The sequence below is a fragment of the Gigantopelta aegis genome, chromosome 10 (genome assembly GCF_016097555.1).
Source record: "Gigantopelta aegis isolate Gae_Host chromosome 10, Gae_host_genome, whole genome shotgun sequence".
NCBI classification, from domain to species: Eukaryota; Metazoa; Mollusca; class Gastropoda; order Neomphalida; family Peltospiridae; genus Gigantopelta; species Gigantopelta aegis.
The window spans coordinates 14,299,702-14,320,230 of record NC_054708.1 but is presented as its reverse complement, the minus strand read 5'-3'; the positions used below and the strand labels follow the sequence as shown (position 1 = coordinate 14,320,230).

The 20,529-nt window shown below is 34.9% G+C and overlaps 1 protein-coding gene and 1 long non-coding RNA gene across 13 annotated transcripts in view; one reads left to right on the top strand and one right to left on the bottom strand.

Moving 5' to 3' along the window:
* LOC121384137 overlaps window positions 1-20,529 on the bottom strand; it is a 101,140-nt gene that overhangs the window by 14,540 nt on the left and 66,071 nt on the right. For both annotated transcript variants that reach the window (XR_005959344.1, XR_005959345.1), the window contains exon 3: window positions 1,733-1,847. This is a non-coding gene — a long non-coding RNA (uncharacterized LOC121384137). The remainder of the gene's footprint in view (window positions 1-1,732; window positions 1,848-20,529) is intronic.
* Window positions 1-20,529, top strand: part of LOC121384134 (voltage-dependent calcium channel type A subunit alpha-1-like) — a 139,631-nt gene that overhangs the window by 55,675 nt on the left and 63,427 nt on the right. For all 11 annotated transcript variants that reach the window (XM_041514386.1, XM_041514381.1, XM_041514384.1 and 8 more), the window contains 6 exons: window positions 1,159-1,264; window positions 1,705-1,865; window positions 3,690-3,830; window positions 5,153-5,354; window positions 14,574-14,738; window positions 19,662-19,772. In XM_041514386.1, the coding sequence (XP_041370320.1) occupies window positions 1,159-1,264; window positions 1,705-1,865; window positions 3,690-3,830; window positions 5,153-5,354; window positions 14,574-14,738; window positions 19,662-19,772 (886 nt within the window). The remainder of the gene's footprint in view (window positions 1-1,158; window positions 1,265-1,704; window positions 1,866-3,689; window positions 3,831-5,152; window positions 5,355-14,573; window positions 14,739-19,661; window positions 19,773-20,529) is intronic.

Below are 20,529 nucleotides of genomic sequence, written 5' to 3'. Positions count from 1 at the left end.
CCAGCGGTTTATTTTTCAACCATTTCATCATCCATTTTTATTTAGTTTTTTTTCTTCTTTTTTGATTAAATGGGATTCAATAATTTAATCTCCTTTTTAAATACTTTAATTAAACTTTTGGTGTATAAAATGGTTTAATTATACATGTATATTACACATTGGTCTAAAACTAATTAAAAGTAAATATCTAGATCTATTTTTGTTAATATTTTTATACACTATCCTAATTTTCAGTGTCACTGGCATGGCCAGAAGTTGGAGGCATGACATCCAATCATGTCTCTCATTTTCACCTCATCACCTTTAATATTTCCATGTCTCCTCATAATACAACTCATAGACAGTGTGGTTATCTCTCCCCTAGTATGGGTGTTTGCCCCAATATAAAATCCTGGCTATGCCATTGTTCAGTGGTAAAATATCCATATTTTTTATTTCTGTAAAAATAATTAATATAGCAGTACTAAATGACATTTATTTGGAAAAAGAGTGTTATTTATTAATAAGTCTATGTACAGTAGAATCTTAAAAGCTCAAACACCAACTGTAATTTGTTGACCCATAGGTAAGCTAGTTCAGACAACTTAATTCAAGGGTATCTATATGATTGTTTTTATCATTTGAAACTTGCATTGTTCATGATAATTACACAGGGAGAAAAATATTTGTTTTTAATTGGGTATGAACTAAAACAGACAAATGAAAAATAACTACCAGTATGTTGTGTATTGTTACTACTTAAAATTTCATGGATTTCTAGTTGAAATTTAAACAAATTTAATTATGCTTACTGATTGTCTATGACAGGACTGACTAAATTGTAAAAAAGCTTGTATTCACCCCAAAGGTTCATACAGCCTGTTGATACCATAATAAAATGGTTTACTTAGTCACACATTTTTGAGACTGTAGCCATGGATTAAGCCAACAAGAGTCTGCTATACGTATATTCAAAATACTAAATTGTGAACTCTGTTTTAACGTGCTTCATTAAATTATTAAAACATTATATGTCGCTTTTAAAATTATTTACAAACCTACATGTAAGTAGTATCGGTAGCATTTGATAACAACCTTCTGAATTATATAACTTGTTGAAGTTTGTTGACTTATTTCATTACGGTACATTCATATGTTACTTTTATTGGTTAATTTCAGGGGAGATTCAGGGAATGCTGGGAAGAATCTGAATACAATCAAGTCTTTGAGAGTTCTGCGTGTCCTGCGACCACTGAAAACTATTAACAGAGTACCAAAACTGAAGGTAAACTTTCTGAAGTCTGAAATTTTAAATAAAAGTTCTGCCTATAATATTATGTACATGTAGCTCTGAAATGCTGCAAATCTTTAAATAAAATTCCATTCATGAAAGTCTGGGAATTTACTGAAAATGGGCCGGGGGGAATTCAAGGAAAAGTTGGAGAATGTTAAATTTGTTCAACATTTATATAATTATATATATGATTAAACCATGAGGGTTTTAGATTTTATCTAGTTATTTTGTTAAATTTAGGGTACTTTGAACTAAGTTAAATGAGTTTAGAACCATACCTAGTGGTGAGTTAAAAAATATGATAAATTGCCCATGTTATTTTAAAATCTCTTTTTATCTACCTGGAGAAGATCATATATATTACTATTTCTAGTTCTTTTTCTAATGCCCTTTCAGAAGGTATATTGATGTTGCTTTTACATTAATTTCAGGCTGTGTTTGATTGTGTGGTGCACTCACTGAAGAACGTCTCGCAGATTCTTGTGGTGTATATGCTGTTCCAGTTCATCTTTGCTGTCATTGCTGTCCAGCTCTTCAACGGGAAATTCTTCTACTGCACAGACGAGTCAAAACACTTAAAAAGAGAATGCCAGTAAGTTAACATATACAGAGACAATCTTTGTACAGAAGTGTGAATAAGGAAAAAGCCAGGATCAGTTTTCTGATGATGCTTTCATCAATACATTATTTAAAGTGACAGACCCTTGTTGTTAAACACTATATGGCATATAGTGTCAGTTTTGTTCATTGAAATCAATCGGACACTAATTAGATTTTATTGTTTAGATTATTCATTTTCATACATCCAATGTGTTTCTGGTCATCCTAGTACATTTTGTAATTCTAATACCACAAAATGTATTTTTTATATTTTTAAAAAAGTATGTACCTCTGAGAAGTAATGGTCATTGTGATGATCTCTTAGACTCTAGTCCATTTTTAAGGGTATTCTCCTGTTTCAACATCACAGACTCTTGTATCACTCTATTGTAACTTTATCTAGATGTGTTACGGTTTGTAGATTAACCAAACTTAGTGTCCATTTTCATCGATTGAAACTAGGATCTGCACCTTTAATCAGTGGCTGGTAGTTGTGAAAGGCGGTAATTGTGAAACCTCATCCACAGTGTTACATTGGGGAATCCTAAGAATTTTGTGAAGGAAGGTTTGATGTTACATTTTAAGAACTAATATTAATCAAATACTAACCACGCAAGGCAAGCCAGCCCTTCTGTATAAGGGTCATGAAGTATAATAGTACTAAGAATGGTCATTCAGCATATATACATGTATAAAGTATTGCATTGGGTTTTACAGAAAAATATGAAATTCTTGGAAAAAATAAAAAGATGGCTAAGGTGGAATAGGTTGTCTAGACTCCCTAAATCCCTCACTGGGTTTGTGCTTGTTACAGAAGAATCTTACTGCCATCCTGAATCCTTTTTCAGCCAGCAGAAAGGCATTTTTTCTGTGCTAGTTTTGATTTAGTAAACTAGTCTGGAAGTGGCAGTCCTCTGAGCAGTGTTAATAACTAGTCTAGGAGTGGCAGTCCTCTGAGTGGACCAGGAAGGATGTATTGTCTAGTAAAGGATCTCCTTGGGTGCAAGGCACTAGATAGTTCATGGAATCAACCATTATTTTGCCAAATGCCCATTTGACTGCATTGTGTAGATATGGTTTTGATCATGGATAAGGGTTTTGTCTATAACTGTAATTAAAATGTATTGAGTGTTGTTAAATGAAATATTCCTTCTTTCTTTTTTTGTATCTGGATGTACATGTGTAGTTCAGTGGTAGTGCTTCCAATAGAGGTGGGATGGGTTATGTACGTCAGAGGGTTTATATGGGTCACGCCAGAAATGTGATGGCACATCTCAGTTGTGTGATGGTTCATATATAAGTTGAGTCGCACCAGATGTGGTATGGGTCATATGATGGAATCAGAGGTAGTATGGGTCATATGATGGAATCAGAGGTGGTATGGGTCATATGATGGAACCCACTTAGCAGACCCACTGAGTTATATCTCATTGAAAACTTTCAGTTAAAGTACTTTATTTTCATTTTGTTTTAACCATTGCTTTATTTCTTTTGTTTATTGCCTGATGATCTCTAAACAGAAATGATTTGAACAATCCAATGCATAGAGCTTACGAAAGGTCATGAATGTGTTCAGCTCCTGTAATTGCCCATGGCAGTCGGCAGTGCTGTGGAGATTGTCCTGGAGTTTTTAATTGCCTTGGACTATATTTGTTGTTTTTTGTTAAGGGCATTTCTTTTTGCCTTGGACATTTTTTTAATTGCAGGGGTTGAATGTTTCCAAGTGTTAAATTTACACTTTACTTCATTTCATGACACAATACTTTCATAAATATTCAACTTCCTATATATATATTTTTTACACTCTGTCTTACAGGGGCCAGTATTTTCTCTACGACCACTCAGAAACGCCAACGGTGAAGGATCGAGAATGGCTACGACGTGACTTCCACTATGACAACATCTTAATGGCCATGCTGACGCTGTTTACTGTTACGACGGGAGAAGGGTGGCCAGGGTGTGTACCATAACAGTTGATAACAATAAAGAAATGTTGTAATTAGTAATAGATAAAGAAGGGTGGCCGGGGTGTGTACCGTAACAGTTGATAATGATAAGGAAATGTTGTAATCAGTAATAGATAAAGAAGAGTGGCCAGGGTGTGTACCGTAACAGTTGATAATGATAAGGAAATGTTGTAATCAGTAATAGATACATGTGTAAAGAAGGGTGGCCGGGGTGTGTACCATAACAGTTGATAATGATAAGGAAATGTTGTAATCAGTAATAGATAAAGAAGGGTGGCTAGGGTGTGTACCATAACAGTTGACAGTGATTAAGGAAATGTTGTAATCAGTAATAGATAAAGAAGAGTGGCCAGGGTGTGTACCATAACAGTCGACAGTGAAAAGGAAAATGTTGTAATCAGTAATAGATAAAGAAGGGTGGCCAGGGTGTGTACCACAACAGTTGATAATGATACGGAAATGTTGTAATCAGTAATAGATAAAGAAGGTTGGCCAGGGTGTGTACCATAACAGTTGTTGACGATAAGGGAAATGTTGTAATCAGTAATAGATAAAGAAGGGTGGCCAGGGTGTGTACCATAACAGTTTATAATGATAAGGAAATGTTGTAATCAGTAATAGATAAAGAAGGGTGGCCAGGGTGTGTCCCGTAACAGTTGACAGTGATTAGGGAAATGTTGTAATCAGTAATAGATAAAGAAGGGTGGCCAGGGTGTGTACCATAACAGTTGACAGTGATTAGGAAAGTGTTGTAATCAGTAATAGATAAAGAAGGGTGGCCAGGGTGTGTACCATAACAGTTGACAGTGATTAGGGAAATGTTGTAATCAGTAATAGATAAAGAAGGTTGGCCAGGGTGTGTACCATAACAGTTGACAATGATAAGGAAATGTTGTAATCAATAATAGATAAAGAAGGTTGGCCAGGGTGTGTACCATAACAGTTGTTGACGATAAGGGAAATGTTGTAATCAGTAATAGATAAAGAAGGGTGGCCAGGATGTGTACCGTAACAGTTGACAGTGATAAGGGAAATGTTGTAATCAGTAATAGATAAAGAACGGTGGCCAGGGTGTGTACCATAACAGTTGTTGACGATAAGGGAAATGTTGTAATCAGTAATAGATAAAGAAGGGTGGCCAGGGTGTGTACCGTAACAGTTGACAGCGATAAGGGAAATGATGTAATCAGTAACAGCTATAGAGGGAATCACTACTTTTAGTTCTAATTTTAAGGAATTCTGGTTTACAGAGGGTCTGGTTTTGAGAGGTTTCTTCACTGTATATTAATTTGATTTAACATTTATTTTAAAGAATACTGAAGAATTCAATGGATTCCACTATGGAGAACGAAGGACCGAAACCCGGATTCCGAATGGAGATGGCCATATTTTACGTTGTGTTCTTCATCGTCTTTCCTTTCTTCTTTGTAAACATTTTTGTGGCCTTGATTATCATCACATTCCAGGAGCAGGGAGAAAATGAACTAGTTGATCAAGACATGGATAAAAATCAGGTAATGTTGGGGAAAAAAAGAAGAAAAAAGATAAATTTCTGTTATACAATATGAAATTTTGTCCATTTGTGAAGTGTTACTCCAGGGGTGCAGAATTGAACATTATCTCACCAGTCTATTGGACCAGTATCAGCAAAAACATTGTGTCCACCAGAATGTCTATTACTATCTTGCAGTCTACAGGACAATCTAAAATTGCTATAATACAAACGTCAAATGCTCGTTCATTAAAACTAAAATATATAGGGCCGAATTTACAAAGCATGTTTAGGGCTTACACGCATGTAACTACATACATTTACAATGCTTAATCACCTGTCTTACATGCGTGTAACTACATACATTTACAATGCTTAATCACCTGTCTTACACGTGTGTAACTACATACATTTACAATGCTTAATCACCTGCCTTACACGCGTGTAACTACATACATTTACAATGCTTAAACACCTGACTTACACGCGTGTAACTACATACATTTACAATGCTTAAACACCTGACTTACACGCGTGTAACTACATATATTTACAATGCTTAAACACCTGACTTACACGCGTGTAACTACATACATTTACAATGCTTAATCACCTGTCTTACACGCGTGTAACTACATACATTTACAATGCTTATTCACCTGTCTTACACGCGTGTAACTACATACATTTACAATGCTTAATCACCTGCCTTACACGCGTGTAACTACACACATTTACAATGCTTAATCACCTGCCTTACACGCGTGTAACTACACACATTTACAATGCTTAATCACCTGCCTTACACGCGTGTAACTACACACATTTACAATGCTTAATCACCTGTCTTACACGCGTGTAACTACACACATTTACAATGCTTAATCACCTGCCTTAATGCTTAATCACCTGTCTTACACGCATGTAACTACACACATTTACAATGCTTAATCACCTGCCTTACACGCATGTAACTACACACATTTACAATGCTTAATCACCTGCCTTAATGCTTAATCACCTGTCTTACACGCATGTAACTACACACATTTACAATGCTTAATCACCTGCCTTACACGCATGTAACTACACACATTTACAATGCTTAATCACCTGCCTTAATGCTTAATCACCTGTCTTAATGCTTAATCACCTGCCTTACATGCATGTAACTACACACATTTACAATGCTTAATCACCTGCCTTAATGCTTAATCACCTGTCTTAATGCTTAATCACCTGCCTTAATGCTTAATCACCTGCCTTACACGCATGTAACTACACACATTTACAATGCTTAATCACCTGCCTTAATGCTTAATCACCTGCCTTACACGCATGTAACTACACACATTTACAATGCTTAATCACCTGCCTTAATGCTTAATCACCTGCCTTAATGCTTAATCACCTGTCTTACACGCGTGTAACTACACACATTTCCAATGCTTAATCACCTGCCTTACACGCGTGTAACTACACACATTTACAATGCTTAATCACCTGCCTTACACGCGTGTAACTACACACATTTACAATGCTTAATCACCTGCCTTACACGCGTGTAACTACACACATTTCCAATGCTTAATCACCTGCCTTACACGCGTGTAACTACACACATTTCCAATGCTTAATCACCTGCCTTACACGCGTGTAACTACACACATTTCCAATGCTTAATCACCTGCCTTACACGCGTGTAACTACACACATTTACAATGCTTAATCACCTGCCTTACACGCGTGTAACAACACACATTTACAATGCTTAATCACCTGCCTTACACGCATGTAACTACACAAATTTACAATGCTTAATCACCTGCCTTACACGCGTGTAACTACATAAATTTACAATGCTTAATCACCTGCCTTACACGCGTGTAACTACACACATTTACAATGCTTAATCACCTGTCTTACACGCGTGTAACTACACACATTTACAATGCTTAATCACCTGCCTTAATGCTTAATCACCTGTCTTACACGCATGTAACTACACACATTTACAATGCTTAATCACCTGCCTTACACGCATGTAACTACACACATTTACAATGCTTAATCACCTGCCTTGATGCTTAATCACCTGTCTTACACGCATGTAACTACACACATTTACAATGCTTAATCACCTGCCTTACACGCATGTAACTACACACATTTACAATGCTTAATCACCTGCCTTAATGCTTAATCACCTGTCTTAATGCTTAATCACCTGCCTTACATGCATGTAACTACACACATTTACAATGCTTAATCACCTGCCTTAATGCTTAATCACCTGTCTTAATGCTTAATCACCTGCCTTAATGCTTAATCACCTGCCTTACACGCATGTAACTACACACATTTACAATGCTTAATCACCTGCCTTAATGCTTAATCACCTGCCTTACACGCATGTAACTACACACATTTACAATGCTTAATCACCTGCCTTAATGCTTAATCACCTGCCTTAATGCTTAATCACCTGCCTTAATGCTTAATCACCTGTCTTACACGCGTGTAACTACACACATTTCCAATGCTTAATCACCTACCTTACACGCGTGTAACTACACACATTTACAATGCTTAATCACCTGCCTTACACGCGTGTAACTACACACATTTACAATGCTTAATCACCTGCCTTACACGCGTGTAACTACACACATTTACAATGCTTAATCACCTGCCTTGCATGCGTGTAACTACACACATTTACAATGCTTAATCACCTGCCTTGCACGCGTGTAACTACACACATTTCCAATGCTTAATCACCTGCCTTACATGCGTGTAACTACACACATTTCCAATGCTTAATCACCTGCCTTACACGCGTGTAACTACACACATTTCCAATGCTTAATCACCTGCCTTACACGCGTGTAACTACACACATTTCCAATGCTTAATCACCTGCCTTACACGCATGTAACTACACACATTTACAATGCTTAATCACCTGCCTTAATGCTTAATCACCTGTCTTACACGCATGTAACTACACATTTACAATGCTTAATCACCTGCCTTACACGCATGTAACTACACACATTTACAATGCTTAATCACCTGTCTTACACGCATGTAACTACATACATTTACAATGCTTAATCACCTGTCTTACACGCATGTAACTACATACATTTACAATGCTTAATCACCTGTCTTACACGCATGTAACTACATACATTTACAATGCTTAATCACCTGTGTTTAAGAAAAACAGGCTTTGTACGTTTGGCCCATTCTCTTTAAATGGATACTATAATTTAAAATTGGTGAAACAAGAGTGATAAAGTATAAATAAATCAAACCAAGAATAACTGCTTTATTTGTGTAGTTATGAAAAGGAAATCACTTGTCAGACAGTTCCAGAGCCAGATCCAGGGAGGTGGAGCAGGGGATCCATCCCTTCCCTAAAAATAAAGTGCCTTTTTTTCCCTTTTGATGTTTTGGTATGTGCCCTTTTCTGGTCAGTCCCCTCTGCAAAACATTTTTTGGATCCACCCCTGTGTTCAGTATATTTTTAACCCATCTATCAAGTTTTTTATTAGCTTTTGACGAGTGGATTAGTACTTTATGCAGCCCTGCACTTTATACAATAGTTTTTGCCTTTTTGTAAACCTATAAACCTAAAATAAATAAAATAACATTATAAAATTTAAGTTCATACAGATAGTCCTTATAGGGTGTATACTACCAAATCAAATGCCATAGATGACAATAGTAACATATGTGGCTAAAACTCCTACCTGCAACGTATCAACCGACGTAAACGCCACGGAAATATAAATACTACCACCCCTTACACTTAAAGTGAATCAGAAAAAAATGGGGGTCAAGCTGCTCATTTCTGAGATAACGGGTAGCATCTATGACTACCCTAGTTTCGCACAAAATTTGAGTACTTTTTTTTACAGGTACCCCATACATGTTTCAAGCCCAAGCTACTTGACACATTGGTACTAGATGAAATAAAATTGCAATTTTTTTTTACCCAGATGAAACTATTATTTTTTACAGCCAACACACTCACATTTATAACCAATCACAGGACTTGTGGTGTTCACTTCTCTATCAAAAGTTCGGTGCACCTCCAACTTTGACTCAGCCGGAAGTTATTTGGTTTAGTACTACTTAAAACATCTTGCTTCTGTAGTTATTTGTGTTTGCCAATTTTTGTTTGCAGTTTCACTTATACACAGCAATTTTAATTTCAAAACGTCTTAGTCAAAAGTAATGATTTTGCTCCTTTTTTGTTGATTTTTATTTATTATTTTCAGTTTTGTTAGAAATTACTTTTTAAATAAATGTTTTATGTTGCACATTTCTTTAGGTTTTGAGTTTGTCCGAGGTAAGGATTATGGATGTGACATTTGACATGGTAGTCCTAGAAATAACTTCAGACTTAACATGCATAGTGGAAACAGGCATGGTCTTCCGTCATTTAACTGTTTTAACAACCTATCCTGATGTTAGTACACAGAAAGGGTTAAACAAAGAAAGGAAAATGCATGTTTAATAAATGACATCCCAGCTATGTGTCAAACATACAGATACTTGACTCACCATCTCTAAATACCATTTTATGGACAGGATTAAACACAATTTTACCTAGTTCTGTCTTCATCTATTCAAAAATTGTTTTGCAGTTATAAGGAATTTATAAATATAGTCAACAACGAAAGTTTAGCTAATGTTAAAAGAAGTGGCATAGCATTTATAAATTAACCTATTTTTATTAATTAGTATTCACATCTGAAATGTTTACCATTTACAAACAACATAAACTCATTAACATTTGCCTTAACACAACAGGATCTCGAGGACCTAGTTTTCTTTTAAGTTTATTCATCCATGGCAAATTTAGATGTCATAAAAGATATTTGCTAAACTTTTGTTGTTGAGTATATATACATGTATACAGAAGTCGCAAATTATTGAAATAGGAAAGAACAATAATTTTATAATACATTTGTGAGTGTTATACAACATAAAATTCTAAAGAAATTAAAATCAATTCTTGTAGTAATATAATAAATGGGTTTCTTTCACAATTTATCCAATTTATCCAATTTATCCAATATGCTGGGTGTTTTTTTTAGTGATGTCATCCAATTAGAATCTTATAAATCATATAAATACAGTGGGGCAGGATATTCATATTTACAAAATAGACTTAACTGCAACATTTGACCAAAATATTTCACTAGGCAATAGTAGTTATTTACTAGCCCAACATCAAATATCACTAACCATGGGAGTGGGGCTACCATAATCTAGAAGCCCTGGTGTAATTATACATCTATATCGCTAGAAAACAACATTCATTTAACTCTTTTCTTTAAAACTCATTTGTTTAATCCAGAAATATATCTAGATCTGATTAGTTTTGTAGTTTTAACCTGGTTTGTAACACTAGATAAACACTTGTCTCATATGACACACTGTGAAAACCTGTATTAATGTTGTTAGTCTCACATGGTTCCAGTTTAAACAGACTGTTACGGAGCACTGTAGTTAACTTCATGGTTGGCACTGACTTGTGTACCAGTTTAAACAGATTGTTACGGAGCACTATGTAGTTAATTTCATGGTTGACACCGACTTGTGTACAAGTTTAAACAGATTGTTACGGAGCACTGTGTAGTTAACTTCATGGTTGACACCGACTTGTGTACAAATTTAAACAGATTGTTACGGAGCACTATGTAGTTAACTTCATGGTTGACACAGACTTGTGTACAAGTTTAAACAGATTGTTACGGAGCACTATGTAGTTAACTTCATGGTTGACAATGACTTGTGTACCAGTTTAAACAGATTATTATGGAGCACTATGTAGTTAACTTCATGGTTGATGTCAACGTGTGTACAAGTTTAAACAGATTGTTACGGAGCACTGTAGTTAACTTCATGGTTGACCATGACTTATGTGCCAGTTTAAACAGATTGTTACGGAGCACTGTAGTTAACTTCATGGTTGACACAGACTTATGTGCCTGTTTATACAGATTGTTATGGAGCATTGTAGTAATAACTTCATGGTTGACCACGACTTATGTGCCAGTTTAAACAGATTGTTATGGAGCATTGTAGTAATAACTTCATGGTTGACACCAACTTATGTGCCAGTTTAAACAGATTGTTACGGAGCAATGTAGTTAACTTCATGGTTGACACCGACTTATGTGCCAGTTTAAACAGATTGTTACGGAGCACTGTAGTTAACTTCATGGTTGACACCGACTCATGCACACATGCATGAACATCAAAGTATATAGAGGATTTGTCACAAGTGTTTTTTAATATGTAAAATATTAAAGTCTATGTAATCAGTATTTGTCGAGGCTCTACCGAGACAAATACTGATTAACTAGACAAATTTGATATTTTACATATTAAAAAACATGATGAGCAAATTCTATTTATCCTATAACTCTTCTAAAATAACATTTTAATTAGATTTTTAGTAAATCACATTATTAAAGTTGCCTACGTACATGTAGGTAATATGACGTCATCACAATTAGTACAAATATCAAAGATCAGCTTGTTCATTTGTAAACAAATGACTCATGCATTGACAGCAAAACATTATCACCTATAGAGACCTTGCAAATTGCAAACACAGGTTAATACACTAAATTACCACAGGAGTTTATGACATAGATATCGAGATGGGTAAGTTATAGGATAAATGTAAATACACTACAGCTTGTGCATGATGCATCCTGATTAACAGATTGGAAATAGTTTAATTACAATGCTCAATGAATGAACATTTAGGTGCATCAAAACACAGCCTTCTAAATGACTATCATACATCTTGTTTCTTTCTTTCAACCAGTGCACCACAACTGGTCAAAGGTCATGGTGTGTGCTTTCCTGTCTGTGGGACAGTGCATATAAAAGATCCCTTGCTGTTATGAAAATGTAGTGGGTTTCCTTTGATGACGATGTGTCAGAATTATCACGTTTGACTTCCAATAGCCAATAATTAAATCAATGTGCTCTAGTGGTGTCATTAAACAAAACAAAACAAACTACTGGTATCTTATTTTCTTTTCATTCTTTCACATTTTCCTGATTAATATAAATCAGTTTTGGCAAGTCCAACATGTTTCTGGTCCTAAAATGGATATTATGTGAAATAGAAAAGATGAGGAAATTGAGAATTGGGGTAAATGACTAAATTTAAGTTAGCTAGAAGTTATCTTGATCATTAATATTGCTAACAAATATATTGCCAAGTTTGTTCTCATAATTAAGAGCATGATTTAGCAGTGATTTGCTTGTAAATCTGCTTTTGGCGTTTCTTTTTATCTGTTTCTTTTTTATTTTATTTTTTCATTTTTCATTTATTTTTTCTTTATTTTTAAAAAAAGAGAAAAAATTGTATAATCATTCTTAAAATAGAAATAATCCAAAGGTTCAATTCTTTGGCATACTTACATATTTTTACTGCCATCCATGCATTGTATATCTGAACAATTTCCAGGAACCTCACTTAGAGAGTAATTTAACTTTCAGCAATGTTTATAAAACTACAGTAAGTTTGGATTCCCTAGGTAAAATCAGTACACACATGATATTGCATGATGGTCACAGAACAAAAGTCCTCATTGACAACCTCAGTATGTTAAGATTGAAACTATTTATTGATATTTGATTTGACCAGCAACTATGAAAAATAGAGGACCAGTGTTTCTACCAGAAAGACATTTTTGGGTATGGTGCGCTATGGAATTGAATGCTACCACAGCCTCCCACAGAAAGAAAATGGATTAAGTTTAGGATCAGGGTTAAGAAAATCATACAGTAATGATAAGAATAATTAATTTTGTCAATAGGTTAACTTGAAAAAGAAAATCTGCAAAAATATTTAGGTATATGGCGCCATACCCATTTTACCCTCTGGCAGAAACCCTGAGGACTAGGCAGAATTGTATATATTTTTACACATTTTCGTTATGGATATATGCATGAACAGCATGCCGAACCACTATATATACATTGTATATCATTCATAAGTACATGTGTATAGTGACTCTGCAATTCATACTTTTATGAAGTTCACAATTAAGATCTTGTTTCCCCAAGTGCATCATTAGCCCTGTTGCAATTTAATTTTTTTTACTGTATATTAAAAACATGCAAACTGTTATATTAGTTTCAAACCAAATGTTTGACAGCACACATTCTTAACTATGGTTAATGGAGCATTCATTTTTGTGGAAGACCTGGTTACAAAGCGGTTATGGTCTTGGGCTTTCTAATGCCATGTGAATGGGTGCAGTAGGTTCAAATCCTTCCAATTGACACTTTCTGTTTTTTATATTGTATCAATTCTGTCTTGTAGATAGATACAACTTTAGATTCCTGTATGTTAATGATTTTATGGTAATGATTTTATTTGATCTATATATCTACAAAAAAGAGGGTTTTTTAAACATAATATAAATTTATATATATACAGTCAAACCTGCCTTCGCGGCCACCTCCATATGGCGGCCACCTGTCCATGGCAGCCACCCTGAGGTCCCCCCAATGAATTTTACTATATATTTTACCTCTATATGGCAACCACCTGCTCAACGCGGCCAGCGGCCACACTTTTGTCATAAAAAAGCGAAAATGAACCTGCTATCGCGGCCACAATTGTTTTTTAGTGCAAGTTAGAAAGAAATGTCGGCAATCATAAAAAAGAACGTAAGATGTTTTTGTTGATGTAACCAATTGGCTTGATAAACAGCGGTCCTTTAAAGGTCGTCGGTCGCTTAGCTGTGTTCGTTAATTAACAAGTGTTTTTAATCTGGATTAACGGTGCGATGTACTAGTCATCGGCGGGGGTCATTAAACGCAGTTGATAAGAGGGTATCTAGCCTAAAACAACTTGAGTTAAACGTGTCAACTCTAGAAGGAATTAAATACTGCTGCAGTTTATTTCTGATATTTATTTTCAAAATGCCACCTAAATAGTTCTATTGCAACATACGTGTAATTGTTTTTAAAAATTCGGACTTATATATGACCTGCATACGGCGGCCACCTCTCTATGGCGGCCACTTTTGTCATGTCCCACGAATGGCCGCCATAGGTTCGACTGTATATATATATATATATATATATATATATATATATATATATATATATATATATATATATATATATATATATAATGTCTTAATAAGCTTCCATAACTAATCTTTGTTTCCATTTTCTTTGATTTCAGAAACAGTGTATAGATTTTGCCATCAATGCAAAGCCACTGTGCCGATTCATGCCAAAAAACAAAACATCTTTACGGTATAAGATTTGGAAGATAGTCATGTGTCCAAAGTTTGAGTATTTCATCATGACACTCATTGCTCTCAATACTATTGTATTAATGATGAAGGTGAGCAAAATGTTGTTATATTGTGTCATTCTGTATGAAACTGTCAGATCTTCTTGATCAAATTAAAATACCAGCTATCATATTTATATCGGTTTTCAGGGGCAAATCCAAGATTTTAAAAAGGGAAGGTCACAAAATTCGATAAAAGGCAAATTTAGTGTCTTGAAGGCCAATTAACTGAGCTTGTAAAGGGAGCAAGATCTGTAGGAGTGTCCGGGAGTAGTCTTCTCAGCATTTTTACCAAGATATAGCAGTGGAGAGTCTATATCGATAACATCCGTGATTTTACCAAGATATAGCAGTGGAAAGTCTATATCGATAACATCCGTGATTTTACCAAGATATAGCAGTGGAGAGTCTATATCGATAACATCAGTGATTTTACCAAGATATAGCAGTGGAGAGTCTATATCGATAACATCAGTGATTTTACCAAGATATAGCAGTGGAGAGTCTATATCGATAACATCCGTGATTTTACCAAGATATAGCAGTGGAGAGTCTATATCGATAACATCCGTGATTTTACCAAGATATAGCAGTGGAAAGTCTATATCGATAACATCCGTGATTTTACCAAGATATAGCAGTGGAGAGTCTATATCGATAACATCCGTGATTTTACCAAGATATAGCAGTGGAGAGTCTATATCGATAACATCCGTGATTTTACCAAGATATAGCAGTGGAGAGTCTATATCGATAACATCCGTGATTTTACCAAGATATAGCAGTGGAGAGTCTATATCGATAACATCCGTGATTTTACCAAGATATAGCAGTGGAAAGTCTATATCGATAACATCCGTGATTTTACCAAGATATAGCAGTGGAGAGTCTATATCGATAACATCAGTGATTTTACCAAGATTTTACCAAGATATAGCAGTGGAAAGTCTATATCGATAACATCCGTGATTTTACCAAGATATAGCAGTGGAGAGTCTATATCGATAACATCAGTGATTTTACCAAGATATAGCAGTGGAGAGTCTATATCGATAACATCCGTGATTTTACCAAGATATAGCAGTGGAGAGTCTATATCGATAACATCCGTGATTTTACCAAGATATAGCAGTGGAGAGTCTATATCGATAACATCCGTGATTTTACCAAGATATAGCAGTGGAGAGTCTATATCGATAACATCCGTGATTTTACCAAGATATAGCAGTGGAAAGTCTATATCGATAACATCCGTGATTTTACCAAGATATAGCAGTGGAGAGTCTATATCGATAACATCCGTGATTTTACCAAGATATAGCAGTGGAAAGTCTATATCGATAACATCCGTGATTTTACCAAGATATAGCAGTGGAGAGTCTATATCGATAACATCAGTGATTTTACCAAGATATAGCAGTGGAGAGTCTATATCGATAACATCCGTGATTTTACCAAGATATAGCAGTGGAAAGTCTATATCGATAACATCCGTGATTTTACCAAGATATAGCAGTGGAAAGTCTATATCGATAACATCAGTGATTTTACCAAGATATAGCAGTGGAAAGTCTATATCGATAACATCCGTGATTTTACCAAGATATAGCAGTGGAGAGTCTATATCGATAACATCAGTGATTTTACCAAGATATAGCAGTGGAGAGTCTATATCGATAACATCCGTGATTTTACCAAGATATAGCAGTGGAGAGTCTATATCGATAACATCCGTGATTTTACCAAGATATAGCAGTGGAGAGTCTATATCGATAACATCCGTGATTTTACCAAGATATAGCAGTGGAGAGTAATCCTATATCGATAACATCCGTGATTTTACCAAGATATAGCAGTGGAAAGTCTATATCGATAACATCCGTGATTTTACCAAGATATAGCAGTGGAGAGTCTATATCGATAACATCCGTGATTTTACCAAGATATAGCAGTGGAAAGTCTATATCGATAACATCCGTGATTTTACCAAGATATAGCAGTGGAGAGTCTATATCGATAACATCAGTGATTTTACCAAGATATAGCAGTGGAGAGTCTATATCGATAACATCCGTGATTTTACCAAGATATAGCAGTGGAAAGTCTATATCGATAACATCCGTGATTTTACCAAGATATAGCAGTGGAGAGTCTATATCGATAACATCAGTGTGATTTTACCAAGATATAGCAGTGGAAAGTCTATATCGATAACATCAGTGATTTTACCAAGATATAGCAGTGGAAAGATCGATAACATCAGTGATTTTACCAAGATATAGCAGTGGAGAGTCTATATCGATAACATCCGTGATTTTACCAAGATATAGCAGTGGAGAGTCTATATCGATAACATCCGTGATTTTACCAAGATATAGCAGTGGAGAGTCTATATCGATAACATCAGTGATTTTACCAAGATATAGCAGTGGAGAGTCTATATCGATAACATCCGTGATTTTACCAAGATATAGCAGTGGAGAGTCTATATCGATAACATCCGTGATTTTACCAAGATATAGCAGTGGAGAGTCTATATCGATAACATCAGTGATTTTACCAAGATATAGCAGTGGAGAGTCTATATCGATAACATCAGTGATTTTACCAAGATATAGCAGTGGAGAGTCTATATCGATAACATCCGTGATTTTACATTACTGGAAATAGGCACTGGGTATATGTTTTTGTTGAGCCAATGCTAGCCACCATAAGAGATTTTGCAAAAATGTTAAATGATTAACATTATCTAAATTGCAGTAAATCATACTTTAAATATACCACAATATTGATAACAAGTGGGATACACTGACCATAGCTGGATATATAATGTATTTTGTGGGAAAATAGCTGAGTTATAATATAAATTGTACTTTAAATATGCCAAAATATTGATAACAATTGATACATTGACCATAGCTGGATAAATAATGTATTTTGTGTGAAAATAGGTGAGCTACATCACCCTATACCCTAAACAGTTGAAAGTGCTCTTCTTTCAAAAGGCATTGAATTTTATTTGGGGCTTCTTTAACGAAATTGGGTCAGCACAAACTTCATTATGTGCATATAATTATGTTAATCAACCATCTATTCAAAAATGTTTTGACTATTGTATTTAAAGTTGTTAAATTGTTTTGTAATTGAAAATTAAAAATAAATGTGATTAGTTAAGATTTTATAATATTGGAATTTAATTTTCAGCTGCTAAGATTCCATATGTACAGCAAATTATGTGACAAACTTTACAGTATATAATATATGAAAAATGACAAAACATATGTTGCATAAGCAGGTCATGTAAGCAAACTGCTGTATATTTGGAATCGTAGTTTTATTTTATACGTTATCCTGAGAAGTCATAACAAAGCATGCATAGCAAGATGGTCGGATCTGAACAAATCTTGACAATCTGTGAGGGCGGAATTTACAAAGCCTATTTTTGACTTACATGTATGTAACGTAATGACTTTATAATGCTTAATGGTTAAACATTTGCATTTAACAACAACTTTTCATTTCAACTTATTTTCATGCTTATACATGTATATCAAATTAAGCTTCAAGCGCACTGTCCTGGGCACACACGTCAGCTATCTGGGCTGTCTGTCCAGGACAGTGGGTTACTTGTTAGTTGGTTAGTGGTTAGTGAGAGAGAAGAGGGTGTAGTGGCCTTACACCTATCCATTGAGCCCTTAAGAGCTGCGAACCCTGTACCTACAATCCTGTAGTCCGATGGCTTAACCACAACACCACCGAGACCAGTTTAAGAACAACAGGTTTTGTAAATTCAGCCCTTAATGTCTATATAAGCATAATATAGTGTATTGATAACTTTAATCAGCATGTATACAGTGTATAAATATAAATATATAAATACAGTGTTTCATAGGGACATGTTAAACCTTTTTGTAGGAAATGTATTTGTATTTTTAAGTCACATAAAGCTGTATAATTTTATAATTTGTTTAATACATCTTGATTATACAAAGTTATATCATTTATCTGTTTTGTGTTAATTGGTGCTTTGTTCCAGTCTTCATTGAATTGGTATATTCTACAGGAAAGTATAAGATGTCACGATGTGGGTCCTGTTCCTTACATGGTTTTGTTTTTTCCATGGATATTTTCTTAATTGCAGGGGATGGTGGGGTGACAGCATTCTTATTTGGGGGGTTTTCATGAGAGTGATGAATACAGCATATAATTACTGGTATCTTTTCCTTTGTGCTAGGGCGTCATTAAACATCCAGTCAGTCCCAAGTGGGAGTGTGGTTGGGATGTACATGTATTGCATTAAACATCCAGTCAGTCCCAAGTGGGAGTGTGGTTGGGATGTACATGTATTGCATTAAACATCCAGTCAGTCCCAAGTGGGAGTGTGGTTGGGATGTACATGTATTGCATTAAACATCCAGTCAGTCCCAAGTGGGAGTGTGGTTGGGATGTACATGTATTGCATTTACAGGATTTACTAATGACATTTTTCCAATTTGCAATGCTGCTCAGACGTTGTCTAAGATTAACAAGTATTAATGGAAAAAGGTTTATGGTTTACTTTGATGTTTATTTTGAAAAGTTTTAAGTTGTTTACAATTTCATTGTTTTTAAATCTGACAACTAAATGTTTACTTAAAAAATATTTAAAGATTTAAGGAAAGTATTCAGGCATTTCAATTTAATGAAAATACTTACAGTTTACAACTTCTGATTAATTGTTTTTAGTGTATGTTAACTTGATACATTTTATAAGTTTGTGGAAAGCATTCATCATGTTTTACAACTTAATGAAAAATACTTACATATTAGCTTTACGACTTTTGATTAAATGTTTTTAATGTTAATTAATTTACTTGGAACATTTTTAAGGCTGATGTTTATTGAAAGTCTTTAGATCTTATAGTACTTATTAGACTACTGATGTGACAACAACATAATTTGGTTTCATTTATCTATTGCATCTTTTTTCACCAGTATCATGGACAGCATGGTGTTTATGTTGACGTTGGCAAAAATCTCAATATAACGTTTACCTGTTGCTTCACGGTTGAATGCATACTCAAGCTGTTTGGTCTTGGTCCCAGGGTAAGACAAAACAAGCCTGCCTGCCACATCCATGTGTTAGAATAGATTTTATACTGGGAAACTGCAGCTTATTTCGGTTTATTCATTATTTTTTTCCTTGTATACCGACAACAGGCATTTTGGGATATGACAAATTTCTTGCTAACAAATTGCTTTGCAGACTGAATGTAATGTATATGTTGATGTAAATACATTTATAGTTCGCAAAATGTTTTGTTACAGAAAAGATATTCCAAAATGTCATTGATGGTGATGGTTCATGATTGATATATATTTTTTCACTCACAATTTACCTTTCCTTACAGAATATACTTGGTTTTTCCTGTCAAAGCACATGTTCTTGTCTAGGTATTCCAGCTGTTGGCACCATCATAACAACACTGGGGTCGCAGTTCAGTGATATACAGTTTTCAGTGCCTAGAGAACATGTGCTTTATGTGCAGGCAGGAATAGCCAATTTGTTTAACATCTATTTGATCAGCAGAAAGTTTAATTAATATTACTAATTAATTCAAACCAATATAACTGTGGGACTTAACGTTATTTTCAAATTTGGTACTAATGAAAGTATTACAACTTATGTAGTGTAAACATTATCATAATAAATAAAAAGGTGAGGTTAAATATCTTGTTGATGCGAAACCAGAAAGCAAAGCCTGTTTCTTTTCTACTTAGCCTGACCTCAAACAATTGAATATTCTGAACATCCCAACAGCCAATGGGATGGCTGAAACCTACCAATAAATCATTTGCTTCC